Source organism: Ranitomeya variabilis, chromosome 1, assembly GCF_051348905.1.
Source record: "Ranitomeya variabilis isolate aRanVar5 chromosome 1, aRanVar5.hap1, whole genome shotgun sequence".
NCBI classification, from domain to species: Eukaryota; Metazoa; Chordata; class Amphibia; order Anura; family Dendrobatidae; genus Ranitomeya; species Ranitomeya variabilis.
The window spans coordinates 148,960,221-148,979,604 of record NC_135232.1 but is presented as its reverse complement, the minus strand read 5'-3'; the positions used below and the strand labels follow the sequence as shown (position 1 = coordinate 148,979,604).

Genomic DNA, 19,384 nt, shown 5'->3' with positions numbered 1-19,384 from the left:
GGGCTGCAATAAAATGGGTACATTAGCTAAGTACTGTAATTTTCTATTGAACTAAAATGTAATGCTGCTATAAATCACCAACATATGATTGACTGTAGCAGGAAAAAAAATGTTGGATCACAACACTCTGTCTCCGGTTTTATCACTGCCATTGATATCGGAGAAGAGGAAAAATAAAGTGTGATGCTGAATCCTAATCTGGGGCTGCATAACCCAAAATTATGGATGAGTGTAAGGGGAAGGTCAGAGGAGTCAAGAGGTTAAAAAATAGGGGGCCTGACTAATAAAAGAAACCGGTACTCGGTGAATGGGTAAAAGGCAAGATCAGAGAAAGGGAGAAGCACAAAGCCAGAAGAGCCTAACATGTAGGCACAGACAAAGAAACATGCATAGAGAATGAGAGAAACAAAGAAATGGATAGACAAAGCAGCCGGCCATAAGGTGACCATATATAAATCAGGCCGCCCTTGGATATAGGCGCTCCTGGGGATATAGTGTTGGGAGACAAAGGACGAAGCCACAAGGATATATAGAATCTGCCAGAGAACATGCAAGTCCATCAAGAAACATATTGCTTGCTGCAAAAGTGGAAGCTCATAATAGGGGAATATCACAACAGGCAGACATTCATTGTGCAACATAATGGAGTAATCTTGTCTGAGAGAACGTGCAAGAGAGGTGCGAGACATGTTGACTGATATTCAGCCGATCTGTCAGTCTCCCAGGTCTCATTTATTTCCACTCTTATTCAAAGAAAAGGCAAGTGTTCCAGGGGCTGTGGCCTGGCATGGACAGCAATCTGGTATCATGACAATGGGATTACTGTCATTAAGTCTTTAATTATCTGTCCCCTCTCACTGATTTCCCTTCTCGGTTATAATGAGCTTATCAACTAAGTCATGTGATTTGAAGGGGAATAAAGCCCCCCACCTGCTTCAGTAGTAAAGAGGGCAACCATGCCCACGTCCCAGCCCCAAGAAGGTTTTTGTTACAATAATGAGGGGAGCACACGCGGTTCAGCCAGCATCACCCTCCGTATTAATTAAGTTCAGCAATTACAAAGCCGTGGGTTGTGACAGATCGGTTGCTCTCCAAGTCTAAAGCCTTCTGTTGTTCTTACTTGCTTAACACTATTCAAAGCTAAAGACCACAAATGTTCGGCTATAAAACTATACTACCTCTAAGGGACATTAGTATTTTATAAAGAGTTCCATCTTCAGCCCATTACATTTCCCACTCCGAACAGAACGAGGTTTGGATGTTCTCCAGGTTACTTCAGACATCATGATGCACATTTTTACCAATCCAGATTGTGACTATGGTAATTAGCACAACACTTCTGCTTTCCACAAAAGTAATTAGGGCCACATTATGCAACTATGTAACATGCATATTGATTATCACAGTCATGTTTTCTATTTTTTTTCCTCCTAAGGAAACATTGCATGATGTGTTTTTGTTTGTCCTGGACTAGAAAAACACATCTGTGTCCTGCTGTAGGAAGTCAGCGTAAATCTGCGCTACAATCATTGTCTTCATTTAGTGATGGAAGTTACTAATGTGAGGCTTGAGTCCTGTTTTCAAAAGCTTGGCTGGAACTTAGTGTTCATAAAGTTTCGCTGTTTAATGTTAGCGTGGGCGTTGTATTATTATGGGGAGAAGGCAGAATACTAATTATTTAATTCCATGGAATATGAAACCATTTAATGTTATTGTTTTGAGGCGGTGAAATTGGTTTTCCAATATTTCTACTTTGGCACACCTTATGAAACTGCTTGATGGTTCAATATTTTTCTACAGTTGTTTATAGAGAGCTGTATATGAAATGTCAGCAAAAATGTTATAGATTTTTGTTGTTGTTGTAGTCAGGTCCAGTAAGGCAATTAATTTTTGTACGGAATGTTTTAATATTGCTGGACTTACTGAATTGCATGGAGATTCCTTTTAAAGTTTTCTTCGTAATTTGGACGACTGCATACTCAAATGATGTAGAAATTTCACTTGTTCTATGCTTCAGTTGTGATTCCTGACTAGTTGTCATGCCCATCTACTTACCCATTTTGAACCCTTTTATAGTTACCAATAGGTGTATATATTCAAGAGATCACAAGTAGTGATGAGCGAACATGGTCAGATGACGTCTTATCCAAGCATGCTTGGGTCATATCCGAGCATCTTGGGTGTGCTCAGTTAATATATTCGAATACATGTGGCTGCATGTGTTGCGGCAGTAGACAGTCGTAACACATGCAGGGATTGCCTATTTGTTTGGCAATCCCTGCATGCGTTGAGGCTGTCTACCATGGCAAAACATGCCGCCATAGGACTTGAATATATTATCCGAACACATCCAACATACTCGGATAACACATGAGCATACTCAGATAACAAGTTATCCAAGCACGTTCACTCATCACTAATCCCAAGGCTTTTTCTGACATCAGCTTGTGCATGCCTTGAAATTGAAATGAACCAGAAAATTAAAACACATACCGTATATATACTCGAGTATAAGCCGACCCGAGTATAAGCCGACCCCCCTAATTTTGACACAAAAAACTGGGAAAACTTTATGACTTGAGTATAAGCCTAGGGTGAAAAATGCAGCAGCTACCGGTAAATTTCAAAAGTAAAAATAGATACCAATAAAAGTAAAATTAATTGAGACATCAGTAGATTAAGTGTTTTTGAATATCCATATTGAATCAGGAGCCCCATATAATGCTCCATAAAGTTTGATGGGCCCCATTAGATGCTCCATATTAAAATATGCCCCATATAATCCTGCATAAAGGGTAATAAGGGCCCCATAAGATGCTCCATAGAGATATTTGCCCTATATAGTGTTGCACAAGCGTTATGGCCCCATACAGATGCTCCGCACAGCCACTTGCCCCATATAGTGCTGCACAAGTGTTATGGCCCCATACAGATGCTCCACACAGCCACTTGCCACTTATAGTGCTGCACAAGTGTTATGGCCCCATACAGATGCTCCGCACAGCCACTTGCCCTATATAGTGCTGCACAACTGTTATGGCCCCATACAGATGCTCCACACAGCTACTTGCCCCTTATAGTGCTGCACAAGCGTTATGGCCCCATACAGATGCTCCGCACAGCCACTTGCCCCATATAGTGCTGCACAAGTGTTATGGCCCCATACAGATGCTCTGCACAGCTACTTGCCCCTTATAGTGCTGCACAAGTGTTATGGCCCCATAAGATGCTCCGCACAGACACTTGCCCCTTATAGTGCTGCACAAGTGTTATGGCCCCATAAGATGCTCCGCACAGCCACTTGCCCCATTTGATTTTGCTGCCATAAAAAAAAAAAAATCACATACTCACCTCTCCGTCGCTCAGGACCCCGGCACTTTTACCTTGCCTTGCGCAGGCGTGTACTATGGAGGACAGAGAATGAACTTCAATCCAATATTGCAGCCAGCATGCAGCCAGCGGGTAATGAAAGGGTGAATCAAACAGCCGAAAACCCCACCTCTATGGCTGAAAATTGTTCCCTCCAAATTCAGGTGACAGAGTCCCTTTAAACTCATAGAAAATCTATGGGGTATTGTCAAGAGGAAGATGAGACACCAGACCCAACAATGCAGACGAGCTGAAGGCTGCTATCAAAGCAACCTGGGCTTCCATAATACCTCAGCAGTGGCACAGACTAATCGCCTCCTTGCCACGCCGCATTGATGCAGTAATTGATGCAAAAGGAGCCCTGACAAAGTACTGAGTGCATTTACTGAACATACATTTAAGTAGGCCAACATTTCGGATTTTAAAATAATTTTTCAAGCTGGTGTTATAAAGTATTCTAATTTATTGAGATAATGACTTTTGGGTTTTCATTGGCTGTAAGCCATAATCATCAACATTAACAGAAATAAACACTTGAAATAGATCACTCTGTTTGTAATGTCTCTATACAGTATAATGTATAATGGGAGTATAAACTGATGATGACCTTTGACACACTCAGTGCAGGAATCAATGGATTTATGTGTTTTTAAATCAATTACAAATTTGCTCCTCAGAACTTGTGGGGGCATCACAACACAGAACCAGACCCCAATCAGAGGACAATAAAGCATTCACACTCCTTATCTATGAACTGTACCCATATTTATGGACGCAACTGTTTATCCCCCTCTCCCATACTGATAGCTCTGCTTCACGTCACTTGTATTATCCATTTCATTATCTTTCTGCTGTGTTGTGTATAAATATGTGATTTTTCAGATTTTGTACTAGTCTTTGCCTGATGAAGAGACCTGTGTAGTCTCTAAAGCTTGCAATTTGTTACCATCTTTTCAGTTAGCCATGAAAAGGTATCAACCACTGAGGACTCTCAATTCTAAATATTTTTCTATACAGTATAATATGAGTTTCACTTTTTGTATTGAAGAACTGAAGTAATTTAACTTTTTGATGATATTTTAATTTTGTGAGAAGCACCTGTATATTGAGCTATGGTTTTGTAAAAATTCTGATTTCCTCACCAATACCGTGCTCCAATTCTGTGTCACATATTGCTGTAAAGAGTGTGAATCCTCCCATAGATACAAGTCCGCATTTTAACTTTTCTTTTCCTAAAAGGAAATTGTGCTTATCTGACTGAATGCATATTGTGATAAAATCTCTCAGTTTATGAGAAACGCTTTCTGTTTGGTTTTTCAGTTTGTATTCTAAATTAAAACAACTTGTGAAATCCATCATTTAGATGTCATGACATATAGGTCTATTAATCTCGCTGCTGGGCCACCTATGCTGTGAAAGCCATGATATATGGATCATCATGAAAACCACAAGAAGATGTTGAGTGATTTTCTTTCTTGTGGTAAACCCCGATCCGAATGTTTTTTCCACTTAGTATACTGTTTAAAATGTGCAGTCCTATAGTATTGTAAAACTAAACACAGGCATGAGGAAACCACTGGCTAAATGGAACTTTTTCAGGTATTTGTCATTATTTTCATCCACATATTGAAAATGTGCAACAATCTTTACCTGACAATTTTTTTTTGCTGGTAGATTACGGTAGAGTTACGGTCCCCATCAGCTCAAATTGGACTTCCATAGCCAAACTTTTGGCAGGCAACTTTGGTTAGTAGAAGTTAAGCAACTCCCTGGTTTTCAAGCTTTAACACTTAGGGTCGGATGACTCGGCGGCTTTGGAAGTGACACAGGTAGCGCTTTCTAGGATTGCTTTGTGCTGCTGCCACATCACCGCATAACACAAGAAAATGGGGTCACATTGGGACCGATAAGGTACTGCGATATGCAAATTATAAAAAATTCAACTATTTCTGAATTTTTGCAGCTTGGTTGTCTCAGCATCTTGCAGGTAATGATGCAACTCCATTGACCTGCATTATGGTGTAGAGTTGCAGTGGCTTGGAACGATCTTTAGCCATGTGACCTATGTAGTGGCCAAAGTGGCTATGTAGTCCTAGCCTTAGGCTAGGTGCACATGTGTGTATTTGCTGTCCAAGTGCAATCCATCCAACAAAACATTGGATCTCACTTTGACCAATGTTATTCTATGCAGCCGAGCACATGTCCAATAATATTATTCTTCCTCAGGCAGAAACTGTCGGAGGAAAAAATTGCTGCGTGCCCGAGTTTGATCAGACATTTGGGCCGCATTTGGTAAAGCTAGTCAATGAATGCATGAAAACATCATACTGCACTCCGATGAGGTCCAATTTTCTCCGATGAGGTCCAATTTTCATAGACTTGCAGAACAGAGAAGTTGGAAAAGTTTTTTTATCTCTATCTTCTCCTCATCTGAGAAAATCTGATCGAACTATGCTCACACCTTGATCAAACTCAGGTCAGACTTTGATTAGAAGTGTCATTTGCATAACTGATCCAATTCTCACAGATGAGAGAATCTATGGTTGTCTGCACCTGCCCTTGTAAAGAAATCTGGAGTTCACTACGAGAACTATAGGTTGAGTCTGCAGAGCAATTGCTAACTTGTGAATTGAGTTAAGAAGAATAAGTAAATGAGTCAGGAGTCAGAAACAAAAAATAACTTGATTTAAGTGTTGGGGTTAAACAAAACATGAAGGCTGTCGACAGGTCAAAATCAGAGCAGTCAAACAACGTCCAGATCAAAATTCAAAGAATACAGTCCATTTGATATGCACCCTAAAAAATATCAAGACACAAAGCTAGCACGGGAATATAGTAAAGGAAAGTTACATAGTGGCAAGGCTCAGTGATTGGCCACAGCACTAGTCACAAACAGTCGGCCCGACTGTGAGTTCCGGGGAGGAGGGGGCGGAGTTCCGGCCACGCATGCGCGGTCGGAACTGGCAGATTCGACGGACGAAAAAGCGTTACATTGAACATTTTTTCGTCTCGACGGACCACAAAAACACGACGCATCCGTCGCACGACAGAAGCGACGTGTGTCCATCCGTCGCAATCCGTCGATAGTTCAAGTAAATGGCAAAAAAACGGATCCTGTGGGCACATTTGCAGGATCCGTTTTTTTGCCATAACCACGGATTGCGACGGCCCCCATAAGACGGAAATGTAAAAGAAGCCTTAGTTCTTTGCTTTTTCACCATCAGTCATCTCTTTCAGCATGAAATATAGCTAGAACGGTGGCAGAAAACAGTAGCAGAAAATTATGAGAGGTAGATCAAGGTATGTTTGTTTTAAGATATTGTGATGCAGTGACAACGTATTTAGAAAGAATGACACACATTTACTGCCAAAGCTTTGAGAAGAATGAAACACAGTGACCAGTAAGCCATTATCCTCCAGTGCTGTCATGTACCAGAATTGCATTTTCCTTGGGCTGCCAAGAAAGCTCAAGGTGTTCAGTGCTCAGAGACATGGCCGAGGTAAGGAAGAATTAAACTCAACCACCACTGAACAAGACACAGAAGGTGAAACATCAAGACTGGGCCAGTAAATATCTGAAGACAGATGTTTAAAAGGTTTGAGAACTGATGACATGAGAGTAACTCCCCTGACCTAAACCCTATTGAGAACTTGTGGACCCTTCTTAAAAGGGAGATTTACATTGAAGGAAACAGTCACCTCTCTGAATAATGTCTACCAGGCTGTGTTTGGTACTGGCCAAAAAGTTGATCATCAACAGATTTAGAAACTTAAAGACTCCATTGATGGAAGTCTTATGAAATTTGTTGATAAGAATGGTGACTTTAGTTTTTTTGAAATTTCAGAAATGTATTTATGTATATTTTGAGTTGTTTGGTTTGTGATGGGAAAATGTCCAGTTTTCATTTAGTTGCATATAAATCTGCACACTAATAGTTGCCCTATAATTCTGCAAACATATATATTCTCCTAAGGAAGATGAACACTTGTTTTTACTTTCTCAAATATTCAGGGTTCAGGGCTATTAACCTTTTGGATTGACCATCAGCACTATAGTTGTTCAATAATACAATTAATCAACAATATCAATCTAACTAATAATTGTGTTCATTTTTTTTGCCATAGTTTTTTTTTCTCCTCTCAATGTACTTTGTTCCTAAAGGTCCAGGGGCAAGAAGGTAAAATAAAAGTAATGCAAATGCCACCATTAGGACCTAATGAACTTCTGCTAAAAAAAAATATTTAGTCAGCTACCAATTGTGCAAGTTTTCCCACTTAAAAAGATGAGAGCGGCCTGTAATTGACATCATAGGTAAACCACAACCATGAAGAGTCAAAATTGAGAAAACAAATCCAGAAAATCACCTTGTCTGATTTGGCAAGATTTATTTTGCAAATTATGGTAGAAAATAAGTATTTGGCCACCTAATAACATGCAACATTTCTGGCTCTCACGAACCTGTAACTTCTTCTTTAAGAGGCTCATCTGTTCTCCACTCATTACCTGTAGTAATGACACCTGTTTGAACTTGTTATCAGTATAAAAGACACCTGTCCACAACCTCAAACAGTCACACGCCAAACTTCACTATGGTGAAGACCAAAGAGCTGTCGAAGGACACCAGAAACAAAATTGTAGCCCTGCACCAGGCTGGGAAGACTGAATCTGCAATAGGCAAGCAACTGTGGGATCTATAATAAGAAAATGGAAGACTTACAAGACCACTGATGATCTGGCTTGATCTGGGGCTCCATGCCAGATCTCACCCCGTGGAGTCAAAATGATCACAAGACCGGTGAGCAAAAATCCCAGAACCACATGGGGGGACCTAGTGAATGACCTTCATAGAGCTGGGACCACCGTAACAAAGGCTACCATCAGTAATACACTATGCACACTAGGGACTCAGATCCTGCAATGCCAGACGTGTCTCCCTGCTTAAGCCAGTACATATACGGGCCCGTCTGAAGTTTGCGAGAGAGCATTTGGATTATCCAGAAGAGTATTGGGAGAATGTCATATGGTCTGATGAAACCAAAGTAGAACTATTTGGTAGAAACAAAACTTGTCGTGTTTGGAGGAGACAGAATGCTGAGTTGCATCCAAAGAACACCATACCTACTGTGAAGCATGGAGGTGGCAACATCATGCTTTGGGGCTGTTTCTCTGCAAAGGGACCAGGACAACTGATCCGTGTACATGAAAGAATGACTTGGGCCATATATCGTGAGATTTTGAGTACAAACCAACTTCCATCAGCAAGGGCATTGAAGATGGAACGTGGATGGGTCTTTCAGCATGATAATGATCCCATGCACACCGCCAGGGCAACGAGGGAGTGGCTTCGTAAGAAGCATATGAATGTCCCGGAGTAGCCTAGCCAGTCTCTAGATCTCAACCCCATAGAAAACCTTTGGAGGGAGTTGAAAGTCCGTGTTGCCCAGTGGCAGGCCTAAAACATCACTGCTCTAGTGGAGATCTGCATGGAGGAATGGGCCAACATACCACCAACAGTGTGTGCCAACCTTGTGAAGTTTTACAGAAAACGTTTGATCTCTGTCATTGCCAACAAAAGATATATAACAAAATATTGAGATGAACTTTTCTTAATGACCAAATACTTATTTTCCACCATAATTTGCAAAATAAATCTTGCCAAATCAGACAGGGTGATTTTCTGAATTTTCTCATAGTTGTGGTCTACCTATGATGTCAATTATACGTCTCTTTCATCTTTTTAAGTGGGAGAACTTGCACAATTGGTGGCTGACTAAATACTTTTTTTCCCCACTGTACCATCACAAGAGCATATTCTGTCCTAAACCAGAGAACTGTTAGTGCTGTTCTGATCTACAGCCTTAGCATAAGGTGAGAATTTGTATGGATCACTGGTAAATATGAAATTTGCTTGTGAAGGGAAGCACAGAGTCCCAGTGCAGCAATAATTGCCTCCAATCGCTTCCTATAATTGATGTCTCTCGTTCCTGTTTCAACCCGATTCTCTTTAACAAACTGCTTTCATTAAGACTCATTGATTGGTTTTCATGCACAAACTGCTTGTTTCTGATTTAGAAAAAATCTTAAGATATAGAGGGTAACAAGGCTTTTGGGCACTACAAAATCACAGTGGGATTCATTATCTCTAAATAAAGAAGGCTTGTAGTGAAACCTCCCAGGGATGACTGTCTACCAAAAGGATCAGAAGGGTAAAAGTACAATTCAGATAGGAAGTTCCAGGAATTTACAGAAAAATATTAAAGATTGAAAGTCTCTCTAGTCTTAGTTAAGGTCAATAAGCCTGATGACTTCGCAATAAGAAAAGACAAAGTAAAAATGACATTCACTGAAAAGAAGAAATAGTGATCCGAGACTGTTCTAGAAGTACATTAAACTGAAAGCAAATGAGAAATTTACAATTTGGTGTGCCATAAGAAATTTTTCTGACTTCAGATACGTATTTTTATGACAAAATAGAATGATCAGAACTAAACCCCTATCTCTTATGCATCTCATACTTGGCTTCTACCACTAGGTAATACGTTTCCCGCTTGTCATTTAGATAATGTTTTTTTGCTTTATACCTTTTTTAAAACGTATGACTCCGTATCGTATTATTATCATTTTTTTTTCAGTAACGGACAGGAAAATTATTTTGCTGGTTGAATTATGTGCTTTTCTTGGTTTGCTCAGATCCATATTACTAATTTATGTTAATTTATTGAATTTTGCTCTGTGGATTTTGTATACCAATAATAAATGAGGATAGATAATGAAGTAGCTTCTATCAATAACAGTAAAAGGGCAACTCAGACCGCCATGAATGCTTTCCAGTCAAAGTTTATTTCATCCTAAGTGTATTTTAATACTTTGCTGCGTCTTTGTGATATATAGATACATAATGAGTATTCTGGTTTTCTGCAGTAATTTACTATACAGTATGTTGCCTATGTGGTAATAGGGAGGCTGAGTGGATCCCTCTAGACTAGAGCGTTGTTAGCCAGTCACGATCCCTTCCAGCTTCAGTGCAATTGTGCTCCTTCGATACTGCAGAGGTCCAAACTGTCACTCGGATAGGCACACCACTTCCCCAGCAAGCAGGAATCCTGGAAGCAGGGGAGTACATGCAAGTTTTCAAATGTGTACAACATAATTTTGGAAAATCCCAGGCCCCATTGCTGCAGTTTGTTTTTTAAAACAATGAACTACGCTTTATTCACTCTCCCTGGGTCCAGCGCTGAGTCTCTGCTGCTGATCCTGGTGTTTGTTATTGGCTGCACTGCTGACGTCAAGTGGACAGTGGACAGTACTTCAGCCAATCAGCGAGCTCAGCAGCTCATACTGGAGTGCTCGCCAGGGCCGTGGGGCTACTTGGTACTGGGCCGGTTCTTAAAGGGATGTGTCACGGCATCCAATAAAGGAGTGATGATGAAAAGGGGAATAAATTTTATGGGAAAAGGGGAATTGTTTGTGACACCACCTGTGGTAGTCGGCAAATAGGAGATGTTAGCCAACTTGAACAGTCCGCTGGGGCTGATGGTGATGCAGCAGTGTTGTTACAGCTCTCCAAAGGTAGAGCTACACCCCACGGCAGTGATGGTGTTAAAGGGGATGATGGTGGTTGTAGTGCAGGGCAGGTGATGCAGTAATAATTCAGAGGACACAGCAGAGTGCAGTTTCCGCACGTTTACTCACAGTTCTTAGTTGTAGTCCACAGCCGGGGTGCTGTGTCTTACGGGTATGTGGTCCAGCCAGCTCTCAAGTAAATTGGGTGCACCTTCCAGAACCCCCTTTCTATGTTCCTTTCCTGGCCATCTCGCTGCGCTGGCTCTCACCCTTCTTCCCTGCGCTTGCCACACAGTGTCCCAATCCAGCAGCCTCAGCTCTTGTCGGGCGACACTCTCTGTTGGTCCCCTGGATCCTATATGGCTGCCTTTTCAGCAAATGTGTTGGATGTGGCTGCAGCCTCTGGCTGGCTAACTGAGTCTTGTAGTCCTCCACTAGTCTTGGGGGCCGAATCCCCACTGTGACCTGGTCCCTCCACCTGGTGATGTTCAGCGTGGATGCGGGCCCCACGGGTGGATTGCTCACTACCAGTGCCCCTAGGACCCCTTCTTTCTTTCTTCTTTCTGTAGCTTCTCCTTTCTCTAGCTCCCTCTGACAGGGAGCCTCTTTCTTTACATCTTACTCCATTCAGCTCCTCTCACAATCTCACTAACTTCCCCTCCAACTTAGCTACTCCCCTACTCTACCTACTACACCCACTCCTCCAACACCCTTTACTATCCAGACAGGGACGAGGCCATCCTCCTTTAGAATATGCCCATGTGCCCTAACTGAATTGTCTAATGTTGGATGCAGGTGTAGGGTTCTGTGCCATGCCCCCTCCTTACCTGAGAGCGGAATACCACACCTCTGGATGAGGTGCAGTACTCTGTGGCGACTGGACCCCAGGGGCGCCACAATACCATTAACCCTGGCAGAGCTGCTGAGATCAGGTATTGGCTGCAGTGCTGCTGATGTGATGTCAGTAGTGTTGAGCATTTCGATACCGCAAGTATCGGGTATCGGCCGATATTTGCTGTATCGGAATTCCGATACCGAGTTCCGATATTTTTGTGATATCGGAAATCGGAATCGGAAGTTCCCAGTGTATGGTTCCCAGGGTCTGGAGGAGAAGAGACTCTCCTTCAGGCCCTGGGATCCATATTCATGTAAAAAATAAAGAATTAAAATAAAAAATATCGATATACTCACCCCTCCGGCGGCCCCTGGACCTTACCGATGTAACCGGCAGCCTCCTTTCCTAAGAATGCAGTGAGTTTAGGACCTGCGATGACGTCGCGGCTTGTGATTGGTCGCGTGAGCGGTCACATGAGCGGTCACGCGACCAATCACAAGCCGCGACGTCATCGAAGGTCCTTCACTCCTCATTCTTAGGAACGGAGGCTGCCGGTTACATCGGTAAGGTCCAGGGCCGCCGGAGGGGTGAGTATATCCATATTTTTTATTTTAATTCTTTATTTTTTACATGAATATGGATCCCAGGGCCTGAAGAAGAGTTTCCTCTCCTTCAGACCCTGGGAACCATCCAGTATACCTTCCGATACTTGTGTTCCATTGACTTGCATTGGTATTGGGTATCGGTATCGGCGATATCCGATATTTTTTGGATATCGACTGATACCATCCAATACCGATACCTTTGAGTATCGGAAGGTATCGCTCAACACTAGATGTCAGTGCTATATATATTTTTTGGCACTGGGAGCACAGTTTGGATGTAAGGCACAGTTTTCTATTTAAACAAAAATTTGACTTGGGGATTGTTGTTGTGCAAAATCGTAAAACCCATTTAAGTCTACATTTTTAACCACTTCCCGCTACATGATGTAACATTATGTTTTGGAGATGGCAAAAAAAGAGAGCTCAAGAGCTGAGTCGGCACCATATCTGGCAGATGCTGACTGTGACACACAGCTGGCACCTGCTCTTAATCTCTTAAATGCAGTGTCAATCTCTGACAATGGTATTTAAAGGGAAACTGTTATGTCTCCCCCAAAATGCAGCAAAAAGAAAAAAGCATGTATCAGGTTTTGCTTCGTTTTTGGTGCAAAAACCTTAAAGGGAACCTGTCACCTCATTTTTGGCTATTAAACTGGTCCCAGTGTGCTGTTAGTGATGCAATGTGTATCACTAACATGTTTTTGTCAAAATCTATTAAATTTAAAAACACTTTATATCATTAGATGATTCCCTCACATACCTTTATCTTTCAATCATATGGGTGGTGACTTTATCTTTTCAGTCACGAATCATTCAGTATACTTTTGAAATTAGGCACCCATACAGCATTGCATTTAAAGGGCCACTGTCACCCCCCTCCAGCCGTTATAAACTAAAAGAGCCACCTTGTGCAGCAGTAATGCTGCATTCTACCAAGGTGGCTCTTTTAGTTTTAGGTTCAAGTATACCCCAAAAAAAGCGATTTGATACTTAGCCATAATTGGTGTCTCTAGCCACGTAGGCTGGTCCTCCCTCCCCAGCTTGGCCAGATCCTCTGCCGTCACTCACATCTTCTTGGTCTTTCTGCGCCGCCCCCTCAGCGCTGTTTACATTTTCAAACCGGCGCCTGCGCTGTGTAGTACTGTTCTGCGCAGGCGCAGTAAGCTCGGGCTGTCTGCCGTCCCAGCCCCGCACTGTGTTATGCATTATGCACAGTGCGGGGCTGGGATTCCAAAGGTGGGGGCCGCACTGCCCACGCAGGCGCAGTGTGAAAGCCTGGCTTGGACGGCAGACGGCCCGAGCTGCGCAGAACAGTACTACACAGCGCAGGCGCCGGTTTGAAAACGTAAACAGCGCTGAGGGGGCGGCGCAGAAAGACCAAGAAGATGTGAGTGATGGCAGAGGATCTGGCCAAGCTGGGGAGGGAGGACAAGCCTACGTGGCTAGAGACACCAATTATGGCTAAGTATCAAATCGCGTTTTTTGGGGGTATACTTGAACCTAAAACTAAAAGAGCCACCTTGTTAGAATGCAGCATTACTGCTGCACAAGGTGGCTCTTTTAGTTTATAACGGCTGGAGGGGGGTGACAGTGGCCCTTTAATTGCCGTGACTGGCCCGAAGTCACAGCAACCATGTATCACACTGGGACCAGTTTAATAGCCAAAAACGAGGTGACAGGTTCCCTTTAAGGAATTTGCATTATTTTTTTTTTTTTTGGGGGGGCTAAACTTTATCAGCATGCATAAGAGACAATAAAAACACAGTAAATATGCAGCAAAACCTGCTTTTTGTGTGCAGTTTCTTCACTGCCAAGAGAGCAGGTTTTGCATGCAGAAAACGTTGCAGCAAAAATGCTACTTGTGAACACAGAACTGGGAATTTTGATAATGACTAATCAATTCTGGCAGAGAAAGAAGCAGATTTCTCTGATAAGATATACTGTATTACAAAGTTGCTTATTTTCATGTGTACTATTTGTTTATGAAATAAAAATTAAAATGACGGCTACTAAGGTTCACATGTGTATGTGAACGAGGTCCATGTAGTGACTTTGATTCACAAACTTAATGTTGGTTTCTCCTCCCGAACTCAACTGTCAACATATTGGCTATGAGGCTGTTGAGCTTAAGCACCACTCCAGTGTTTTCTTTTATAGGCCGGGATCACACATACGAGAAATACGGCCGAGTCTCGCATGTCAATACCCGGCACTCAGGAGCGGAGTGTGCGGCCACATAGCAATACATGGAGCCGAACGCTCCACTCCCGAGTGCCGGCAGCCGTGCCGGGTATTAACATGAGAGACTCGGCCGTATTTCTCGCATGTGTGATCCCGGCCATATACTCAGTGTTGGGGTGGTGCCAATAATCTAAGTTTCTTGCCCCTAGTATTATGCTCATCAGTGGCTGTCTTCAGCTGTTCCCAGCATCTCTCTCATCCTACATTGCTATCTTTTGGCCTCGTGCTGGAGCTCATAAACTTACATTGAGTAGCGTCCTCTGGATCGCCCAGCAAACACTGGAGCGCCATCCTCACAAACTGCTGGAGACCCTCCAGAGCAGCGCGACACTAACAGATGAAGACGGCAGCTGGTGAGCACAACTCCAACGGTAAAATAGAAAAAAAACACTGGAGTTGTGCTTTAAGTTGGGAAACCGGTGTTTAGTCTATAAATCGCTGCCTGTGTAAGGACTCTTTTTCATGGACGTCTGCATTCACCCTAATTCTGTAGACATGCACATGTCATAGTTCATGTATGGAGATGCGCAGAAGCAGCGCATACAGAATACCTCCTTTATTTTTACTGGTTTCTGAGTAATGCAAGGAAGAATTGTGCACATTAAGAATAACAGTCATATCATTTTATGAGTCCAATGAGCTATCTTGGCTGAGAAATCATAGGCCAGGTTGAGACTATCATTAGCAAATCAACAGGCAGCACGGTGGCTCAGTGGTTAGCACTGTTGCTTTGCAGCACTGGGGTCCTGGGTTCAAATCTACCAAGAACAACATCTGCAAGGAGTTTGTATGTTCTCACCGTGTTTGCGTGGGTTTCCTCCAAGTTGTCTGGTTTCCTCCCACACTCCAACCACATACTGATAGGGAATTTAGATTCTCCGGTGATGGTGCAGGGAACAAGCAGTCATGTGACCGCAAGTACATGATTTGCATACTTCCAGCCACATTCCGACTATATGTGAGTGGCATCGTGCAATACAAGTGAATGGAGTGAGGCCAAGCACATCTAGCCAGTCTAGTTACCACATGTATGCAAGGTGCATGTAGCTGTTGGCAAGAGAGAGAATCCTGCAGAGTGATTTGGGCTCACTGTCAAGATTCATGTCTACAGTCATATGGACTAACTCGAAATGTAATAGAATTATTGAGAACAGAAATAATCTAATAAATAAAGAAATATATACACTATTGGTATCGTAACAGTCTGGTAAGTTCTTTTGGCTTATCCCCTTCATGACAGGAGGTATTTTTGGTTTTGAGTTTTCGTTTTTTGCTACCCTTCTTCCCAGAGCCATAACTTTTTTTCCCATCAATATTGCCTTGTGAGGGCTTGTTTTTTGCGGGATGAGTTGCACTTTTGAAAGACACCACTGGTTTTAACATATCATGTCCTGGAAAAAGGGAAAAAATTCAAAGTGCAGTGAAATTGCAAAAAAATGCAATGTCACAGTGTTTTTTTGTTTTGCTTTCTTGCTAGGTTCACTAAATGCTAAAACTGACCTACCGTTATGTTTCTCCAGGTCATTAGGAGTTCATAGACACCAAACATGTCTAGGTTCTTTTTATCTAAGTAATAAAAAAAAATTCCAAACTTTGTTAAAGAAAAAAAAATTTGCGCCATTTTCCGATACCCGTAGCATCTGCATTTTTCATGATCTCTGGTTGGGTGAGGGCTTATTTTTTGCGCTGACGTTTTCAATGATACCATTTTGGTGCAGATATGGTCTTTGGATCGCCTGTTATTGCATTAACGATGGTTGGTGCTCATAGCAATTCGGCAGTGACAACCATAGAGGTCTCCATGAGACTTCTGCGTGTCATGCCAACCCATCAGTGACTCGCAATCACGTGATGGAGGTCACTGATGGGCAGATATCCAGCGCAACTGCAGGAAATGCATGTTAAATGCCGCTGTTGGCATTGACAGCGGCATTTAATGGGTTAATAGCGATTCCACCTACCGCTGTTTTGGGCACATGTCAGCTGTTTTGAAAGATGTGGGCTCACCGCCAGAGCCCACATCAAAGGGAGGGAGTCTGACGTGGGCATACTATTACGCCCAAAGACGGAAAGGGGTTAAAGGGTTTATCCAGTCCAAAATAAGTCTGCAGTCATTCTGTGTTGCTGCAGACTTATGAATCCCCAGCACATGCACGATTCCCCGGTTTTTGAACTGGCGATTTACATACCAGAGCCAGACTAGTGGGTGCGGATTTGTTCAATACAAGTGTATAGAATGAGACCACACCCCCTAGACGAACTCTGGCTTAGGGTATGCATAACGCATAGGTACCCATCAGTCACAGCTCAGAACCAAGCGATTAATTATTCTGCAGTCACACAGAGATCTGGACCAAACAACCCCTTTAACTGTATTAGCTTCACCTTAGTGGAGTACATTCATAATCATTAACATTAACAGAAATAAACACTTGAAATAGATCACTCTGTTTGTAATGACTCAATATGAGTTTGAGTTTTTGTATTGAATTGAAGAAATGAAATAAATTAACTTTTTGATATTCTAATTTAGTAAGAAGCATTTGTATCTCTCTGAAGGACCTTGCCACGTGTTACATTAAAGGACATGTTTATAACTATTAATTATCTAGACCCATAATAAAAAATATGACATGCAGATAGCTGCTAATAGTGTCTGTGCTGGCAGATATTGGCGCCGTTCACAACAGGCAGGTAGGTTAGGCCTGTTAGCAGGGCCGGACTGGCCATCTGGCAATTCTGGCAAATGCCAGAAGGGCCTGTCTGGTCATGGGCCACATTGTCTGCTACGTTGTTAAGAAATTGGTGTTCTCAGATACCCATACTGTTAAGAGTTGTGACGGAGGTATCAATAGAAATATCTTGCCTTCCTCCATCCAGGGTAATATATCTCATCTGATGCTTGGGGATGGGGACAGCATGCGCCTGTGTGATTTCAAATGCCAGAGCTGAATTTCAACCCCGGTCCGTAACTGCCTGTTAGTTCTTAGGCTTGTTGTAAAAAATGTAAATAGTCATGGACAGCATCTTTAAAAGCATAGCACTGACAAAGAATGCAAACTTTGCAAATTGATGAAGCTGGAACCTTTCTTCATTTTTGTAGTTCCAGACATTACTCTGAAGTCTTTGGACGTTTTCTGTGTGTTACAGATGTGTGGTGGTTTAGACCTTGGTCCAAAAAAACCCCCATCAAGCTTAGTGCCTAGGAGAGTAGTTCTTGTAATAAAAATTGTGTACTTGTATAAATAATGATGTAAGGAAGTGGAGCAATGCCTCTAAAGTTTATTTAAATTAGGAAACCACGTTAAGTACCTTTATGAGTGAGGAGCTTTCATGTATTGATGTTTTACAATCCGCAGCTGTTTCCGTGTCTCATGCATAAGAAATATTTATTGACTATGAAGCTAATTAGCTCTTGTGTCTTTGTTACATTTCAGGGATGGTGAGCTCACATTGAGTAGACTGATGGTGAATAGCTCAGATAAAATCTTAAGAAAAGAAGGCTCGGCAGTCTTCAACCATGCAGAAGCGGGCTGGAAGATCAATTCTTCATTGGCTTTGGAAATACGGTGAGCGACCCGGAGTGTAAACTTACAGTGAATGAAAGTGAAATAATATTGCTTATGTGACTGCAACAGTGTGTACAAATCTGAAGATCGAACTTAAACCTGTTGATTTATACTTAACCTTTTGGAGCATTTATTGGTTTGTTTAGTTTTAAAAACATTTTGAAATGCTGAATTAAAAAAAACTATTGTGAGTTAGTAGTAGAGATGAGTGGACCTTTTTGAGATTCAAATTAGTTGGCTTTGTGGAATTTTCCCAAAGAATTTGATTCTCCTGTGAATAAATTTGCACAAATCGCAGTTAGAAAAGGTTGAATTTTTCAGAAAATACTATACTCGTGGGGGAGAGGAAAGAGAGAGAATGACACTGACCATAAGAGCTTACAGTCTATTAGGCTGCTTTCACACATCAGTTTTTTGCCATCAGTTACAATCCATGGAATGTTGGAAAAAACAGATCCGTCGCAGATTGTGAAAAACTGATGCGACGGATCCGTTTTTTCGCCGGATCCGACTAGCTAATCCAGCTAATTGGATCCTAAAAAAAAATCGGAGCATGATCAGTTAGAAAAAAACTGAATCCGTCGCCATAGACTTCCATTCTAGCAAACGATGGATGACGACAGATCTGTCGCTGTCCGTTTTTACGACGGACACAAAAAACGTTACTATGTCTGTTTCCTCCGGCCACAGGACAAACAATTTTCGACAGATCCGGCGAATGATGGATGTAAGAATGAAACGTGAGGCCATCTGTCGCTAATGCAACATTCGCCGGATCTGTTTTTTTTTAAATTTGCCGGATTGAGACTGACAGCAAAAGACTGATGTGTGAAAGGGGCCTTAGATACACAGAGAGAGGAGCATACACACTACAAAGGGAGAGAGGACCCCGCTCAGCATAACTCTACTGGAGAGGACTCTGCTGTTCATAAAAGCTTACACTCTATAGGAGAGAGAGAGAGGGAGAGAGAGGGAGAAGGTGAAGAAAGGAAAGAGGGAGGGGAGAGAAAGGGAGAGCAGGAGGGAGAGAGGGAGGGAGAGAGAGAGGGTGAGAGAGGGTGAGAGAGGGAGAGGGTGGAGAGAGAAACAGAGTGAGAAGGTGGGAGAGGAAGAGGGTGGAGAAGGAGAGGGATAGAGAGGGATAGGGAGAGAGAGGTAGGGGGGAGAGAGAGGGAGAGAACCCCATAAGAATGTACACACT

At 42.4% G+C, this 19,384-nt stretch overlaps 1 protein-coding gene across 1 annotated transcript in view; it reads left to right on the top strand.

Annotated features, from left to right (window-relative positions):
• The window catches only part of ST8SIA4 (ST8 alpha-N-acetyl-neuraminide alpha-2,8-sialyltransferase 4), a 272,747-nt gene that overhangs the window by 1,438 nt on the left and 251,925 nt on the right, over window positions 1–19,384 (top strand). The window contains exon 3 of the mRNA XM_077289730.1: window positions 18,052–18,183. Coding sequence (XP_077145845.1) covers window positions 18,052–18,183 — 132 coding nt within the window. The remainder of the gene's footprint in view (window positions 1–18,051; window positions 18,184–19,384) is intronic.